Below are 16,814 nucleotides of genomic sequence, written 5' to 3'. Positions count from 1 at the left end.
TGCATGTTTGTTATTTTTTTTAATGAATGCAGTTTGTATTTTTACTTTCAAGTAGATGCCGTTACAAAATAGGATTGCTAATTGTTGCCTAGTGAAACAAATGAACTTTGATGAATAAGAATGATTTCTCATTGGTACCTTAACTATATGTAAAAAGCATATTCAAATATTTTATTTTCTCAAATAACAAGAGGATTTATTATAAATAATGAGGAATTAAAGCCAAATCTATTGATAACCTAATTTATCAATTAAGTGGAGAACTTAAAAAGCCACTTTTCCCAAGGATCTATCCTTTTAGCATGACAATATTGATTTTGAAACATGAGAGTATGTTTTGTACCACTTGAGGGCACTATTGCCCGGCAAAATTTTCTTTTCCCATTGGTGGTTTTTTTTTTTTTTTTTTTTTTTTTTTAACCCCCAGATTTTTCAGAGGTATCCTGTATCAAAGCAAAAGAACACTACAGAGTACTCTGGAGACACATTTGAATATTTACATAAACCACACGCTTTATGCAATATGCAAACTTAAAAGCTCACTACCGAAGTTCTCTGAGAATTTTATAGCTAGAACTATGATTGTAGGCAATAATCATAAAGTAGCAAATGTGTTTGCGTTTGTCCTTTCCCTTGAGCAGGAGTTAGAACAGGAATTAGCCGAGCAGAAGAGTCTCCTTCGCTCAGTAGCCAGTCGTGGAGAGGAGATTCTAATTCAACATTCGGCGGCAGAGACTTCTGGTGATGCTGGGTATGTTTCAAAATGCTTCCATTTTCTCTTCATTGTGTTTCCCTGACATTTGAAGAAAAGTAAACATCTCACTCAAAATTTTATTTTAAACATCTTCTGCAAAATTTAATCATCTCATTTTTACTTTAGGGTAGTAAATGTACCTGCATTTTGAACATTTTGTTGCATTGCCTGAGCATAGTGCCTGTAGTAAGCTTACTTGTTTGCCCTCCTTCCAGTGTGCGCAGCCTATCTGTCCAAAGATGCTCATGAGTTCATCTTTTTAATCAAATAAGAAATGCATTATATATGAGATACATGATGTTTCTAATTGAATGATTATATCTAACTGAAGAGCATTCTCTCTATAAGAGCTTACCTTGCTCTAACAACATTCTAAAAAATAAATGCAGGGGCCCGTTAAATATTTTGAAATCTTGGTCTGGAGTGAAGACTTTCAAAGTCTTCTACACAGAAGAGTCAAGAAAAATTAAGGAAGTTGGAGAATTTTCAAGTTTAAGACTTTTATTTAAAAGGTCATAGAGGAATTGCAGCAGTGTGGAAGCACCACTATATTTTGAGGCAGGTCTGAGTTTTATTCTAGTTCCACGAAGGTCACTTTGGAAAAGTCACTCGACTGTGAGCCTCCTCTGTAGAATTTAGAATAATAATCCACTAATGTCATCACAGAAGTTTTGTGATAATTATGAATGTCAACTGAGAAGATATACAGGAAAACTTTCTTTGAAATCTAAAACATAAAAAAAAAAGTTTTCTTGCAACCTCTGTGTTTATGTATTACTAAAAGTTGTAATTTGGTAGTATCCTTTGGCAAATAACTTTGACTCCATTTCCCATTTCTGAATAGTCATTTTTTAGGGGAAGTAACATAAAGGAGGAAATATGTATTATGAAGGTGGTTTTGGAAATATTATTTGTAATACAAAATAATTAAAAAGACATAAATGCTCACTACTATAAAAAAGTTGAAGAAAATTTTATACATATATAATCTTAACCAAAAGTGATGTCACCGTATCAAAAAATAAATGTATGATGCTAAGTAAAAATGTGATATAAAGTTGAAAGTAGAGTATGTGTGTAGATAAGAACTAGAATAGACCGTCAATAATAAAAAAAACATTTTAGAGATGGACGACATAGGAATTAAACTTTTTTTTGCAGTTTAATCAGTGCTGACATATGACGTCAATGCTGACTATGTACAGTCTGTTACATATACACACACATATATACATATATATGAATTCTGAGGGCAAGTGATAGGAGAATAAACAAACTAAAATGCAATTGCAGCAGATATATTGTGACAAAATATGTAGGAAATAGGAAGGCATTCAAGAAAAGGAAAACAAAACAAAAATCTGTGAAAGTTTTGACATGGCTAATAAATATCAATGTAAAAGAATAGGAATGAATAGTATTATGGCATCTATAGGCAGGGATTGACTTTAAATAACCCTAAAACTGTAAAAATTGCCTTAAAAATATAAAGGAGTTTAAAAACTGTCTGTTGTGTATCATGCTTAAAGATGCTGATTAGACCATGAATATGTGTCTGTAATAAACCCAAAATGAGACTGTTTCTTTCATGTTGATTGAGCCGAGACTTGCCTTCACGTTACATTCCAGGTCCTCTAAAACGTTTACTTATCTTGCATAGTTTTCTGAATATTTTTGCCAAACAAATATTTTGACAAAGAACCCATCCAGCATTGTTTCCTCTCTGTATGTATCATCACTAAAGGAGCAGAAGGGATCTTCTGCAACTTTATTACCATATATATTTTTTTCTTTCCTTGGCCTTTAGCTTTGGAAAGGACCTAAATGAAATACAAACAACTGTAAGTTACTCTTTCAAATATAAAAAATATTTTAAAAATAAATTTGCAGTGCAGTACTGGCTTTCTATATAAGATTCACTTTAAAGACTACTTATAAATTCTTTAACTTTTATACAAATTTTTAAGAAACTTCACCTTTATATGCAGTTGATAACAGCTCAGCCTGTTTTCAAGCCTTTGGGTACCAGGCAAACAATTAACCATGAATTAATGATATCTACATTCCAAAGTAAATATATATGTATATATATATAAACCTTGCTAGGAAAAAGCCTGATGATATTCAGCCCTTAACTTGCCAGCTGCTTTTCTAAGACTATAAATGTGACTTGGTTTGTGTAAGGAAACCTCTGTGGGAAGGGCATGACCTACTTTATAGAGTCACACATTTGCCGTATAAGGAATAAGTACTATGTTACTTGTCGAGGGTTGATGGAGGGTGCCTTCCAAGATTACTAAGGAAAAACAACTGGAAATTTGTTGATGTAAATATAAAAGGAAAGAAGAATAATTTTCATGGGGAACAAAAGGCTATGTTTTAAAAGGTTTGCTACTGGTGTTGTACATGTGTCAATGATTAAATGTAAGACTATAAATATTAAATATTCCTCTGGTTTTATTACAAATTTTTATGTAAATACAAATGAATTAAAAGTGCTATACTATAGGCTATTACCACAAAAGAAAAAAGCAATAAAGAAATTTAACCTCATAGGAACTTCAAAGCTTTTTAAAAATAATTTTTAGAAAATAGAAAAATTCAGATACTAATATTATAGACACTCAACTGAAGGTATCAATTATGTTTTGGCATTTTTTTCACTCGCCATTATTTTTTGAGATATATTCATGTTGAGATATAGATCTAGTTCTTCATTTTAACTGTTTAATAGTATTTTATTTTGTGAACATAATTTATTCACCCATTTTCTTATTGCTGGATATTTGCACTATTGCCATTGCCATTATTATTATTGTTACTATTGCTTTTTTTTTTTTTTTTTCTGAGACAGAGTCTTGCTGCATTGCCCAGGCTGGAGTGCAGTGATGTGATCTCAGCTCACTGCAACCTCTTCCTCCTGGGTACAAGTGATTCTCCTGCCTTAGCCTCTCGAGTAGCTGGGATTACAGGTGCCCACCACTATGCTTGGCTAATTGTGTTTTCAGTAGAGATGGGGTTTCACCATGTTGGCCAGGCTGGTCTTGAACTCCAGACCTAAGTGATCCACCCACCTTGGCCTCCCAAAATGCTGTATTTACAGGTGTGAGCCACCACGCCCAGCCCTAAGATTGCTGCTTTTAGCATTGTTTAAATTAACTTCCTACATGTCTCTCAGATGGGAAAGATTCTCTGCATTATATCCTAGGAGTGGAATCCCTTCATCACACATTTTAAGAGTTTTATTTTTCTTGAGACAGGGTCTCAGTCTGTCACCTAGGCCGGAGTGCAGTGGTGTGATTATAGCTTACTGCAGCCTTGAACTCCCAGGCTCAAATGATTTTCTTGCCTTAGCCTCCAAAGTAGCTGGGACTACCAGCATGTACCACCATGCCTGGCTAATTTTTGAATTTTTTTTTGTAGAGACAGGGTCTGGCTATGTTGCCCAGGCTGGGCTCAAACTCCTGGGCTCAAGTGATCCTCTTGCCTCAGATTCCCAAAGTGTTGGGATTACAGGTGTGAGCCACTGTGCCTGGCTAGTTTACAGAAATTTTAAGTCTTATTTCTAGAGACTTATCTAAAGACACTGTTGTGTTTACATTTATTCTAAGAATAATTGGCTTTGGGTATTATCCTGCCAACACACTTGTTATTCTTTTTTTTTCACTTGAGCAAAAGGCCCTGCATCAAAATATTAATTAATATCTAGTATTCCTTTTAGATGACACGGTTTTAGTTAGGACTTCAAAGGTCCTGAAGAATGAAGATCCGTGGAAATTCAGCCACCCTAGGTTGTTCCTGTTTTCATCTTTTTTTTTTTTTTTGAGATGGAGTCTTGCTCTGTCACCAAGAAGAGTACAGTGGTGCAATCTCAGCTCACCACAACATCTGCTTCCTGGGTTCAAGTGATTCTCCTGCCTCAGCCTCCCGAGTAGCTGGGACAACAGGTGTGCACCACCATGCCTGGCTAATTTTTGTATTTTTAGTAGAAATGAGGTTTCATCATGTTGCCCAGGCTGGTCTTGAACTCCTGATCTCAGGTGATCCACCTGCCTCGGCCTCCCAAAGTGCTGGGCATGAGCCACCACACCCAGCCCATTTTCGTCATTATTAACCCCCATTTATTGAGTGGCCATTATTTCCCAGATAGGGTTATAGGCCTTATGCATGTATTCTCTTTCATTCTCATAATTATGCAAGGTAGATACTATCTTCATTTTAAAGATGAGAAGATTGAGGCACAGAGAAGTGAAACAAATTACCCCAGTGTCACAGATAATGTGCTAGAGGGAGGGTCATAATCCAGGTCTATCTCACTCTAAAAGTTAAACTTGGCTAGCCATGGTGGCTCACTCCTGAAATCCACAAATTTGGGAGGCTGAGGCAGGAGGATCATCTGAGTTCAGGAGTTCCCGACCAGCCTGGGAAACATAGTGAGACCCTATCTCTACAAAGAATTAAAAAAAAAAATTAGCCAGGTCTGGTGGTGCATACCAGACTTGGGAGGCTACTTGGGAGGCTGAGGTGGGAGGATTGCATGAGCCCAGCAGTTTGAGTGTACAGTGAGCTGTGATCACACGAGTCCACACCAGCTTGGGTGACAGAGTGAAACCCTGTCTCAAAAATAAATAAATAAATAAGAGCCATACCAATCTCAGATGTCACATTGCTGCCTACCTTTAAGGATGACACTGCAGGGCCTTCCTCCCATATCTCTCTGCACTATCCCTCCATGTCCTGTACTACCTTCCTAGGTGCTGTACTGTCTCTCTGTGTCCTGTACTACCTTCCCAGGCTCTATACGATCCTTCCTATGTCCTGCACTACCTTCCCACGCCCTGTACTATTCCTCCATGCCCTATACTACCTTCCCACGTCCTGTACGATAATTCCTGTGTCCTGTACTACCTTCCCAGGCCCTGTACTATCTTTCCGTGTCCTATACTACCTTCCCAGGTCCCGTACTATCCCTCCATGTCCTGTACTACCTTCCCAGGCCCTGTACTATCTTTCCGTGTCCTGTACTACCTTCCCAGACCCTGTATTACCCCTCCATGTCCTGTATCACCCCTCCATGTCCTGTATCACCTTCCCAGGCCCTGTACTATCTCCCCGTGTCCTGTACTACCTTCCCAGGCCCTGTACTATCCCTCTGTGCCCTGTACTACTTTCCCAGGTCCTGTATTATTCCTCAGGGTCCTCTACTACCTTCTCAGGTCCTGTCCTATCTCTCCATGTCCTATACTTCCTTCCCAGGCCCTGTTACTATACCTCCATGCCCTGTACTACCTTCGCAGTTCCTGTATGATCATTCCCGTGTCCTGTACTACCTTCCCAAATCCTGTACTATCCCTCCATGCCCTGTACTACCTTCCCAGGTCCTGTACGATCCTTCCTCTGTCCTGTACTACCTTTCCAGGCCCTGTACTATTTCTCTGTGTCCTGTTGTACCCTCCTGTGTCCTGCACCGCCCTCCTGTGTCTTGTGTTTTCTCTGGACTCATAATCGTAACTCTCCCTAGACTAACACATTTTTAAGGTTTTGAACTAACTTTTCTGCTATTTGCCAAAGGATACTAGTCTGTAATCGTGCTATAATTTTTTATTCCAAATGTTACAATTATTTTTATTCAATGCATTTTTAAGTATCCCTTCTGCACATGGTTCAGTTTATCAATGAGTAGGAATATAGTTGCTTAATGATTGGCCTAAACATTTTTGTTATTTTTAAAGTGTAAGCTAATAACTAAGGTAATCTTATTTCATTTGAGAAGCCAGGTCTGGTACACACAATAAGTTACGTGTCTTATCACTTTTTTGTGCACATTGTAAACTTAGATTATTTATTCTTCTAATAGCGAAAAACCTGATGTGTTATCCCAGGAGTTGGGGATGGAAGGGGAGAAATCATCCGCTGAAGACCAGATGAGAATGAAATGGGAAAGCCTACATCAAGAATTTAGTACCAAGCAGAAACTACTACAGAATGTTCTGGAACAGGAACAAGAGCAAGTGGTATCAAATATTTTACATTATATATTAACTAATATAAAAGATGTAGAGTTTATGCTGAGGGATTATAACTGTGCAATCAACTTAATTTTCATGATCAATTTCAAACTAAGACATGACACCAATTTTTCACTCTACATTTTTCTTAACAAGTCAATTTCACATTTCCCTTCATAATTATATATTTATATGTGAAAATTTATTTGATTTATAGACAATATTTTTCCTCAGAGATGATTAATATCTGATTCCTTATTAGCCTAAACCATTACATTTTAAGTGCCCTCTTTTTGTGTGTGTTTTGCAAACTTGAAAAAGTAAGGATGGAAATCAAGGATATGCACATCTAGGACAGAAGGATTTCCACAAATCTGGAACTCAATTGTGAGGCCATCTTATTTTCCATTGCCACTTCCAGTATTTAATAATTTCAGGAGATCTTAATGAGAAACACATTGGGACGTTGGTGGGTCTAGGGCAGGGAAGTGAAGCCAGTGGTCAGCTGGAATAGTTACGGACCCATCTGCAAGGCTGGTTCCTGGGAGGGATACTGTGTGCTGTCGGGCTTGGTTCCACCGGGCATGCCAAATCCAAGGGAATTGAAGACAGCAACAGATGGTTCCAGATAATGGCTATTACTTCACTCTAAGCAGAAGCCAGGGAACAACTGGAAGTCAAAGGACTTAGAAAGTTAGAGGGCAAATGAGGGAGTCAGGAACACAAGCCAGCCTGGGATGCCTACCACAGCTGTGGCCCAGAGGAATTCTTCAGATACAAGACTAGTCCCTTGTCCTGGGCTAGCAGCGTCCATCTAGGCTCATTCCAAGTCAGCAGTATTATCGGAGTGAATTCTAAAACCTTTCCTGTTGCTCTGCGGAAGCTGCTGTTTCTCTGCTCTGGCCAGAACTAGCTTAGGGGCTGGGAGAGGCTAAACCAGAAGCAAAGGGTGTCAATAACTGCAGTGAATTGGAGGAGGGAAAGGCTGGAGCTGAGAAAGTAGGCATTAGAAAGCAGGCGCAACCTGCCAGAGTTAAATGGAAGGAGATGGTCTAAAGCAGGGCTTCCCAACCCCCAGGCTGCAGACAGGTATGGGTCCGTGGCCTGTTAGGAACTGGACCTCACAGCAAGAGGTGAGCGGCAGGCAGGTGAGCATTACTGCCTGAGCTCTGCTTCCTGGTTAGAACAGTGGCAGCACTAGATGCTCATAGGAATGTGAACCCTATTGTGAACTATGCATGTGAATGATCTAGGTTGCATGCTTCTATTATGAGTTTAATGCCTGATGATCTGAGGTGGAACAGTTTCATTCTAAAACCATCTCTCCCACCCCCAAGAAACCAACCCCTGGTGCCAAAAAGGTTGGGGATCGCTGGTCTGAAGGTCATAAGGTGTCCTGTCATCTGTGGATAGCCACACATACGTCTCTCCAGAGCCACGCTTTCTATTCTGTTTTTATAAAAGCACATGCTTTTGTGAATTTTCTGCCCCCTCGCTTTCCCTCTCTGGCCAGGAGGCTTCTTTACCTCTGTCTGCAGAAATAGCCACCAGCTCTGCCCTGGGAAACTTAAAGCACTGTATTCCTGGAAGCAGGTGTCCCAGAATCGTATCCACCCTGGCAAATGGTGCCCTATACTTTTTGCGTGGACCTCCTCCCTGTATTTTAATTCATCCTTCCTCAAATCCCTGATAAAATGTCCCCCAGACTCATAGCTCAAATTCCTTGTTCCTGATATGGATCTTCTGGACTTGACTGCTAGCTCTCCCTTCATATTCTAGTATCCCTCCAATCCTTTGAATAGGAGAGGTATGTACAGTTCTGAATCAGGGACTGCAGTCTTTTCTGACTATCTTAAGTTAGAGAAATCTACGATATTTCTAGATTCTGTGCTTGCGTATTATTCTCCATTCATAAAGCACCTGTGTGATTCGTCCGGCATCTGCAGACCTCCTGGAGGTCTCATCCATTACCCGCTTTCATCTTCAAGAGCTGCTTTTGCTCTCAGTTGGAGCCGACACTCCAGCGTCCTCCATGCTGTGCTTACTGAACAAACCTTGCCCTGCTGCCACTGACATTCCGCAATACCTGGACTGTTCAAATTTAGGTTCATGTTGTGCTTCCCTTGCCTTTGGATTAGAAATAAAAGCATTGAATGTTCTTTTTTAATGACATTTTTGCATTTGAGTGCTTTGTTTCAGCAATCGCTGGTCATTTGTACAAAGTGCCTCATAGGTTGTGTTCCTCTCTGTGGTGTGAAAAGGTGAAGGAAAAGAGAGGGAAGAAGCAATTTAGCTGTCAGTTTCCAGGCAGAAAGGAGTGATCATATAATGAGCACATTTTAAGTTCTAGGTGTTAACATCGCTAACAACGTTGTGGTGAGGTCAATATTATCTCTACTTTGTAGACCTGGAAACTGAGGCTTAGAGAGGGTCTTGCGACTAAGAAGAGGTGAATCTGGAATCAGGAAGCCGATCTCTCTGTTACCTAAGTCCCTCCTCTTTCATACTACCTTAATGGCAATTTTGTATCCTAGAAATACTTACTACTTTCATATGTAAAAACGGCACATTTTGGCCTAAAGTTCACTAGGTCAAAGGGCACTAACCTCTTAGAGCAATTTTTCTCAATCTGTTTACTTCCAATGTATTTAGTGCTTCCATGCACAGCAACCTACTTGGCTTCAGGGTGAAATACAGCTCCTGCTTCTGGGAACCTATAACCCAAATAAGGAAATAGTGCATACATTTCTAAAAAAAAAATTAGGCAACTATGACAGGATCCATAAGCAGGAATTCAAAGGAAACAAAAGTTAAGAAAAAATAGTCAAAAGTTGCTATGATCGGTATGGAAATTAAAGTAGTAGATTTTAAGGGGATGCTGGGTGGAGGATATCCCAGCTGCAATGGGGAATGGGCTTGGCATATTTACAGGATCATGAGTAGTCAGCCTGAAAGGTGAGGAGGTATTTTGAAAAGTCAAAAGAGACTGATGGCTGGGTGCAGTGGCTCACACCTGTAATCCCAACACTTTGGGAGGCTGAGGCGGGCGGATCACATGAGGTCAGGAGTTCAAGACCAGCCTGGCCAACATGGGGAAACCCTGTCTCTACTAAAAATACAAAAATTAGCTTCATGTGGTGGTGCACACGTGTAATCCAAGCTATTCAGGCAGCTGAGACAGGAGAATCACTTGAACCCGGGAGGCAGAGGTTGCAGTGTGCCAAGATCGCACCACTACACTCCAGCCTGGGCGATGGAGCAAGACTCCATCTCAAAAAAAAAAAAGAAGAAGAAAAAAAGAAAAAGGAGACTGAGTTTGATTGAAAACATGGTCAAAAGTTTGAATGCTACACCGTATCATTGCCCTTATTGGGGAGCCATATGTATACCTAAAAGAGTTTAGGGGAAATAGGGTTAATAATGAAAGCAAAGAGATCAGTCTAGGAGTCTTGTATTTAGGATGGATTATTTCGCTATAGGTACTGCTAAAACCAAGAAGAAAAGTTGAGAGGAAAGCTGTGATAAGATTTCTTTATGATTGCTAATAACTTTATTTAGTCAATTTTAAGAAAAATTACTCTATTATTTTGAAAAACTACATATATGCATTATAATAATTCGCATAATGCAGCCAAGTGCAAAGATGAAAATGAAAAGGAACAATTGTAACAATTCCCATATTCTGTAAATCAATTTAATCTTTAAATTCCTCAGTGCTCATAACCAATCCTTTCAGCATATCTTTTTAATTCCTAAATTTTTAATTTTGATCCAGCTCTCAGGTATTAATTTCATTGTCAAATAACTTTTTTCAAGAAAACTCAGGTTCTATCATGTTTGGGAATATCAGCTAGTTGCCTCTATATTTGATGGACAGTTTTCTGTCATACTTTTATCCCTTCAGAATTTGTATTTATATCTGTTTTTCTCTTCTGGCATTGAATGAAGCTTTAGAAAAATCTAACATCAGTCTACTATTTTTCCCCTTATTTATTTTTTGTTGTTGTTCTCTGTATGGATGCCAGAAGAATTATTTAGTTTTCTTTAAGTTTCAACAGCTTATCTAGGCTATGTCTGATGTTGAGTGTTCTGCTATCATATTTTTCCTGTAACACAATGTACTTTTTTTATATTTAAGAATCAAGGTTTGCTTTTTTATTAATTTTAGGGAATTTTTTGGCATGATTTAGATGTATTTTATGCTATATTTATTATATCTCTGCTTCAGGGACATCAATTATCCTTGTGTTAGATCATCTTTTTTTCTATACCTATTGACTTATTTTTAGTTGTACTGATCTTTGTTTTTTTAAAATTTGGATTTACTTTTCATCTGATTATTGCAAGAGTTTTCTCTATGCCAGTGATTCCATTTTCAGCAATGTCTGTTCTCATCCTTTCTGTTTCTAATTTATTTATGTCTTAATGTCATTTATTTCATAAAATTTGCAAGCCACCTTTTAATTTAATTTTCTTTTTTTATAATGTCATCTTTTGTGTGTTTTGAAACAGGGTCTCGCTCTGTTGCCCAGGCTGGAGTGCAGTGGTGTGATCTCAGCTCACTGCAATTTCTGCCTCTGGTTCAAGCAATTCTCGTGCCTCAGTCACCTGAATTGCTGGGATTATAGGCGTATGCCACCATACCTGGCTACTTTTTGTATTTTTAGTAGAGATGGGGTTTCACCATGTTGGCCAGGCCGGTCTTGAACTCCTGGCCTCAAATGATCTGCCCACCTCAGCCTCCCAGAGTGCTGTGATTACAGGCATGAGCCATCGTGGGTGGCCTGCTTTATTTTATTTGTATATAATATTTGTACATATTTCTGGTGTATAGTGTGATGTTTGGATACATGTATACAGTGTGTAATGTTCAAGTCAGGGTAATTAGCAGACTCATCATCTCAAACATTTATCACTTCTTTGCGGTAGAGACATTCAGAATCCTGTCTTCTAGCTATTGAGATATACAATATGTTATAGTTAACTATGTTTGACCTCCTGTGTAATAGAACACCAGAACTTATTCCTCCTATCTGTCAGACATTTTTTTCCACTGCTTAAAAAAAAAAAATCCATCCATGGAAACATTGCCATTGATGCATCTGGCCACTGTGTTCAGTGGACATGGTATGTTGTAGAAGTTATATTTCTCTAGAAGAAATTTTCATATGGACAGTGTTTTCAGCATCTATTTCAGTATGCATTTCCAAATGAGAATACTGGGACATAATGCATATGCTCTTCAACAAGCTGCCTTTGTTTGCCTACAGCTTTATAGCAGGCCAAATCGACTCTTGTCTGGTGTGCCACTGTACAAAGGGGACGTGCCAACCCAAGATAAATCTGCAGTTACATCTTTGCTGGATGGACTGAACCAAGCCTTCGAGGAGGTTTCATCCCAGGTAAGGCTGTGTTATCAGTGTGTTTGGCTTGGTTTACAAGAGTCTTGTTTTGCTTGTATTGATTTGCCTGGCCTCTGTGAGACTGTTCCATCCACCCCTGAGCGTGAGACCCAACACTAGTGATAAGCGCTGAAACAAAGATCACTGGACCCTGGAGTCCCATCCTATTTATTTATTTATTTATTTATTTATTTTTTAGACCGAGTCTCACTCTGTCACCCAAGCTGGAGTGCAGTGGCGCAATCTCGGCTCATTGCAACCTCCGCCTCCTGGGTTCAAGGGATTCTCCTGTCTCACCCTCCCGAATAGCTGGGACTACAGGCGTGTGCCACCACACCCGGCTGATTTTTTTTAATTTTTTTTATTTTTAGTGAAGACGGGGTTTCACCATGTTAGCCAGGATGGTCTCGATCTCCTGACCTCGTGATCCGCCCGCCTCAGCCTCCCAAAGTGCTGGGATTACAGGCGCGAGCCACCGCGCCTGGCCCCATCCTGTTTCCTGTTTTTTATTTTATTTTATTTTTTTCAGAGTCTTGCACTGTCACCCAGGCTATAGTGCAGTGGCACGATCTCGGCTCACTGCAGCCTCCACCTCCTGGGTTCAAGTAATTCTCATGCTTCAGCCTCCTAAGAAGCTGGGACTACAGGCACATGCCACCATGACTGGCAAATTTTTGTATTTTTTAGTACAGATGGGGTTTTGCCCTATTGGCCAGGCCAGTCTTGAACTCCTGACCTCAAGTGATCTGTCTGCTTTGGGCTACCAAAGTGCTCAGATTACAGGTGTGAGCACTGCACCGGCCCCATCCTGATATTTTTCCTGGATTTTCAAAACACTGAAATTGATTATTTGACCCTGTTTTGTGTTTCCCAGAGTGGAGGGGCAAAGAGGCAGAGTATACACTTGGAGCAGAAGTTGTATGATGGAGTCTCAGCCACCTCTACTTGGTTGGATGACGTTGAAGAACGTTTATTTGTTGCCACAGCACTTTTACCAGAAGAAACAGAGACTTGTCTCTTCAACCAAGAGGTAGGTTTAGTAGTTCCTGCCTGTGTGTGTATAACATTACAAAGCACTTGACATTTTGATGGGATAATTAATTTTATGCATAAAGAAAGTCAAACATAAAACAATTCTAATAATGCAGAACATAATTGCTTAAATGCAGAATATTTATAGTTTGCATTTTCATTCTTTGTCTTGTGTAAGTATGAGGGGAAAATGGGAAACTCTTTGTAGAAACACTGTTATGTATCACAAATCTTCCAAATACGAAACACATGATTAAAAAAAGTACCAAATTCCTAAATAGCACTTTACATTGCTCATTATTACTAGTGAATGAGGTAAAGTCTCTGAGAGCAACTTCCTGAAATGTATAGAAGTATTTGAAAGAGGTTCCAGTTGTCTGAGGTCTGATTATTACTAAGCAGCCAGAGAGATCTAGTTGACTTTCTATGAGAAAATAACATGATTTGCATATCAATTCATGTATCTAAACACTGAAAAATGCCCTTTTATCACCTCTAGATTCTTGCCAAAGACATTAAGGAAATGTCTGAAGAAATGGATAAGAACAAAAACTTGTTTTCCCAAGCTTTTCCAGAGAATGGTGATAATCGAGATGTTATTGAAGATACTTTGGGTTGTCTTTTGGGCAGGTTATCCTTGCTAGACTCAGTAGTGAATCAACGATGTCATCAGATGAAAGAAAGACTTCAGCAAATACTAAATTTCCAGGTAAGTGAGATATTATCAAAGGATAGGTGACCATTCTCTAGGTATTCAGTAACAGTCAGTCACGAGTCTGTGTTACAGACCTGGTTGTTGTTTTTCTAAATGCATAATGAAGAACAAGAGCATTGTAGAAAATGAAGGGGGTTGAATTAAAGGATTAGAAGCTAAAGATTTTTTGCTCCTAGAAATGGAAGGCTGAGAAAACCACCCACTTCAAACTAAGGACTGAATAGAATTCAATCAATAAAAGTCAAATTTATGGATCATTATAATTATAATTTTTAGTTACTAATACCGGAGTTTAAACACGTTGCGAAAGAATATGCAGAAAATGGCCGGGCACAGTGGCTCACGCCTGTGATCCCAGCACTTTGGGAGGCCACGGCAGGCAAATCATTTGAGGTCAGGAGTTTGAGACCAGCTTGGCCAACATAATGCAACCCATCTCTACTAAAAATACAAAAATTAGCAGGGTGTGGTGGTGCAGGCCTGTAATCCCAGCTACTTGGAGGCTGAGGCAGGAGGATCGCTTGAACCCGGGATGCAGAGGTAGCAGTGAACTGAGATTGCACCACTGCACTCCAGCCTAGGTGACAGAGCAAGACTCCGTCTCAAAAAAAAAAAAAAAAAAAAAGAGTATGCAGAAAGTGTTGGAATATAGAAAGGGCCATAGACTGTAGTACCTAAGAGTCTTTGAAAGTGGCTGTGGTCTAATTACTTCTACCTGTGTTAAAATGTGTTACATTACTTTCCAGTCCTAACTCCTCAGACTTACTGCCTTTTAGCCCCATATTATAATTCTTATTGTGTGCTTAGGAAACTTTTCCTATGATTATATACCGGAACAAATGCAAAAGCTGCTGATAAACTTTTAGTGCTGATTTTTCATTCCTAATAAAAAGCACTCTTTGAGAATACATAACTTTTAATTGAATGTTATTTTTAACCAACATGAAAGATTTTATAAAATAGAGACATGTCATTAGGGCCAAGAGTTTCATGTAGAGTTTTGATTTGCAAAAAAAAAAAAAAAAAACCACTACACATAAATGTAGCATTAGCCAAGAAACATGGAATTTTCATGAGGCACAAATTACCACTGCCTTCTGGTAGTCTACATTCTTAAAACCACAGAGTAAAACCATCACAAACATTTGAGTTTCATTTTTTTATTCACAAAATATTTTCTCATATTCATTGTCTTTAATCTTTGCAACATCCTGCAGACGTTGTTCTGATAATAATTTTGCAAAGTCAGAACAGTAAAAATTAAACATGTAGTCTCCAAAGCTAACAGTCTGGGTTCGAATTCTGGCTTTGTCACTTACTGCTGTGTAACTTTGCAGCTTGACTTCCATGAACCTTGGTATCCTCAACTGTCAAATCATACTCATACTCATATTAATTGCCTCATAGACTGTGGTGAGGATGAAATGAGTTGAGATGTGTTTAAAATACTCTGAACAGTGCCTGATACATAGTAAGCACTCAGCAAGTATTGTTATTGTTATTAGTAGTAGTATTATAAGAGATATAGGATCTAAAACCAAGAGAAAGATTAAATTACTTCAGTGTTACTCAACCATTAAGAACTAGAGCCAGGATTTTACTCAAAGAATATATATATTTTTGTATTTTATCATATTAGGGTGATCTCAGGGAAGATGGAGAATGTGGGCCTTCATTAGAGTCTCTTAAATTTTATCCAATATCCTTTGCCAGTTGATGGTACCACCAGCAACTCAGTCTTGTCCCTGAGTCAGTGGCACTGCTATCTAGCAGTCTTCCCTGATAGTTACTGCCCCCAAGATGATCAAGTCAGAATCCCCGAGTGCCTCAGCAGTCCCTTTTGCTCTCATTCCCCATATCTTTTGTGAATTGCATTTAGTATCTTTAGTACTTTCATACTTTTAAACTTTATTGGTAATTATCACCAGTCACAGTAAAATATGAATTAGGCACGAATGCTCTGGAACTTACTTTGTTTTAAGGATCTAAGAGAATCATGGAATTCTCTTTAAATCACGTTCTCTATTTTTCTTCTGCCAACAAGTTTCTATTTGTTGGTGGCCAGCTCACGAACAAAAAGACATTTCAAAATATTTGTGTTCCAATTTAGTTGAGAGAAACTTTCCAATGTTAACATAATTAAAGGTCAAGTCACAAACTATTTTCCTTTTTGTTTTAACTTTGCACCAAACACCTTGGTATGCTGTCAGTCCTCAGCAGTTACTGGAAGGGTATGCCTTCATTCTGCATTTAATCTTTGAGGATTAGCTTTTGCCAGACTGCTAACATTATTCTATACCAAAAAGGCTATTTGGAAGGATGCATAGATGTTATGTAGATGTACATTACATATATAGAATCACAATAAAGTCAATTATGAACTATTTTGTATTTTAAAAATTTTACCCATGGACGTAACCTCAAATTCCCCAAACATATAATTGTGTATTGTAAATTATTTTGAAAATTGGAAAATGAATGAAAGAATTCTTTAATGAATGAGTGAGGCAGCACAACTGATTTTATTTATTTTATTATTTATTTATTTATTTATTTATTTATTTAATTTATTTATTTTGAGACAGAGTTTTGCTCTTGTTGCCCAGGCTGGAGTGCAATGGGGAGATCTCAGCTCACTGCAACCTCTGCCTCCCGTGTTCAAACAATTCTTCTGCCTCAGCTTCCCAAGTAGCTAGAACTACAGGCATGCGCGCCATGCCCAGCTAATTTTTGTATTTTTTAGTAGAGATGGGCTTTCACTGTATGTTGGCCAAGCTGGTCTCGAACTCCCGACCTCAGGTCATCTGCCTGCCTCCACCTCCCAAAGTCCTGGGAATACAGGCATGAACCACTGTGCCCAGACACAACTGGTTTTAAAGCTTGAAACTTTCTGCAAATCTGTT

General features: G+C 38.7%; 1 protein-coding gene across 21 annotated transcripts in view; it reads left to right on the top strand.

Annotated features, from left to right (window-relative positions):
* Window positions 1–16,814, top strand: part of SYNE1 (spectrin repeat containing nuclear envelope protein 1) — a 519,329-nt gene that overhangs the window by 372,730 nt on the left and 129,785 nt on the right. For all 21 annotated transcript variants that reach the window (XM_055114235.2, XM_055114240.2, XM_034963099.3 and 18 more), the window contains 5 exons: window positions 642–751; window positions 6,612–6,768; window positions 12,033–12,164; window positions 13,039–13,194; window positions 13,696–13,905. In XM_055114235.2, the coding sequence (XP_054970210.2) occupies window positions 642–751; window positions 6,612–6,768; window positions 12,033–12,164; window positions 13,039–13,194; window positions 13,696–13,905 (765 nt within the window). The remainder of the gene's footprint in view (window positions 1–641; window positions 752–6,611; window positions 6,769–12,032; window positions 12,165–13,038; window positions 13,195–13,695; window positions 13,906–16,814) is intronic.

This window comes from Pan paniscus, chromosome 5 (genome assembly GCF_029289425.2).
Source record: "Pan paniscus chromosome 5, NHGRI_mPanPan1-v2.0_pri, whole genome shotgun sequence".
Taxonomy (NCBI): Eukaryota; Metazoa; Chordata; class Mammalia; order Primates; family Hominidae; genus Pan; species Pan paniscus.
This window is presented reverse-complemented; position numbering and strand designations above follow the sequence as displayed.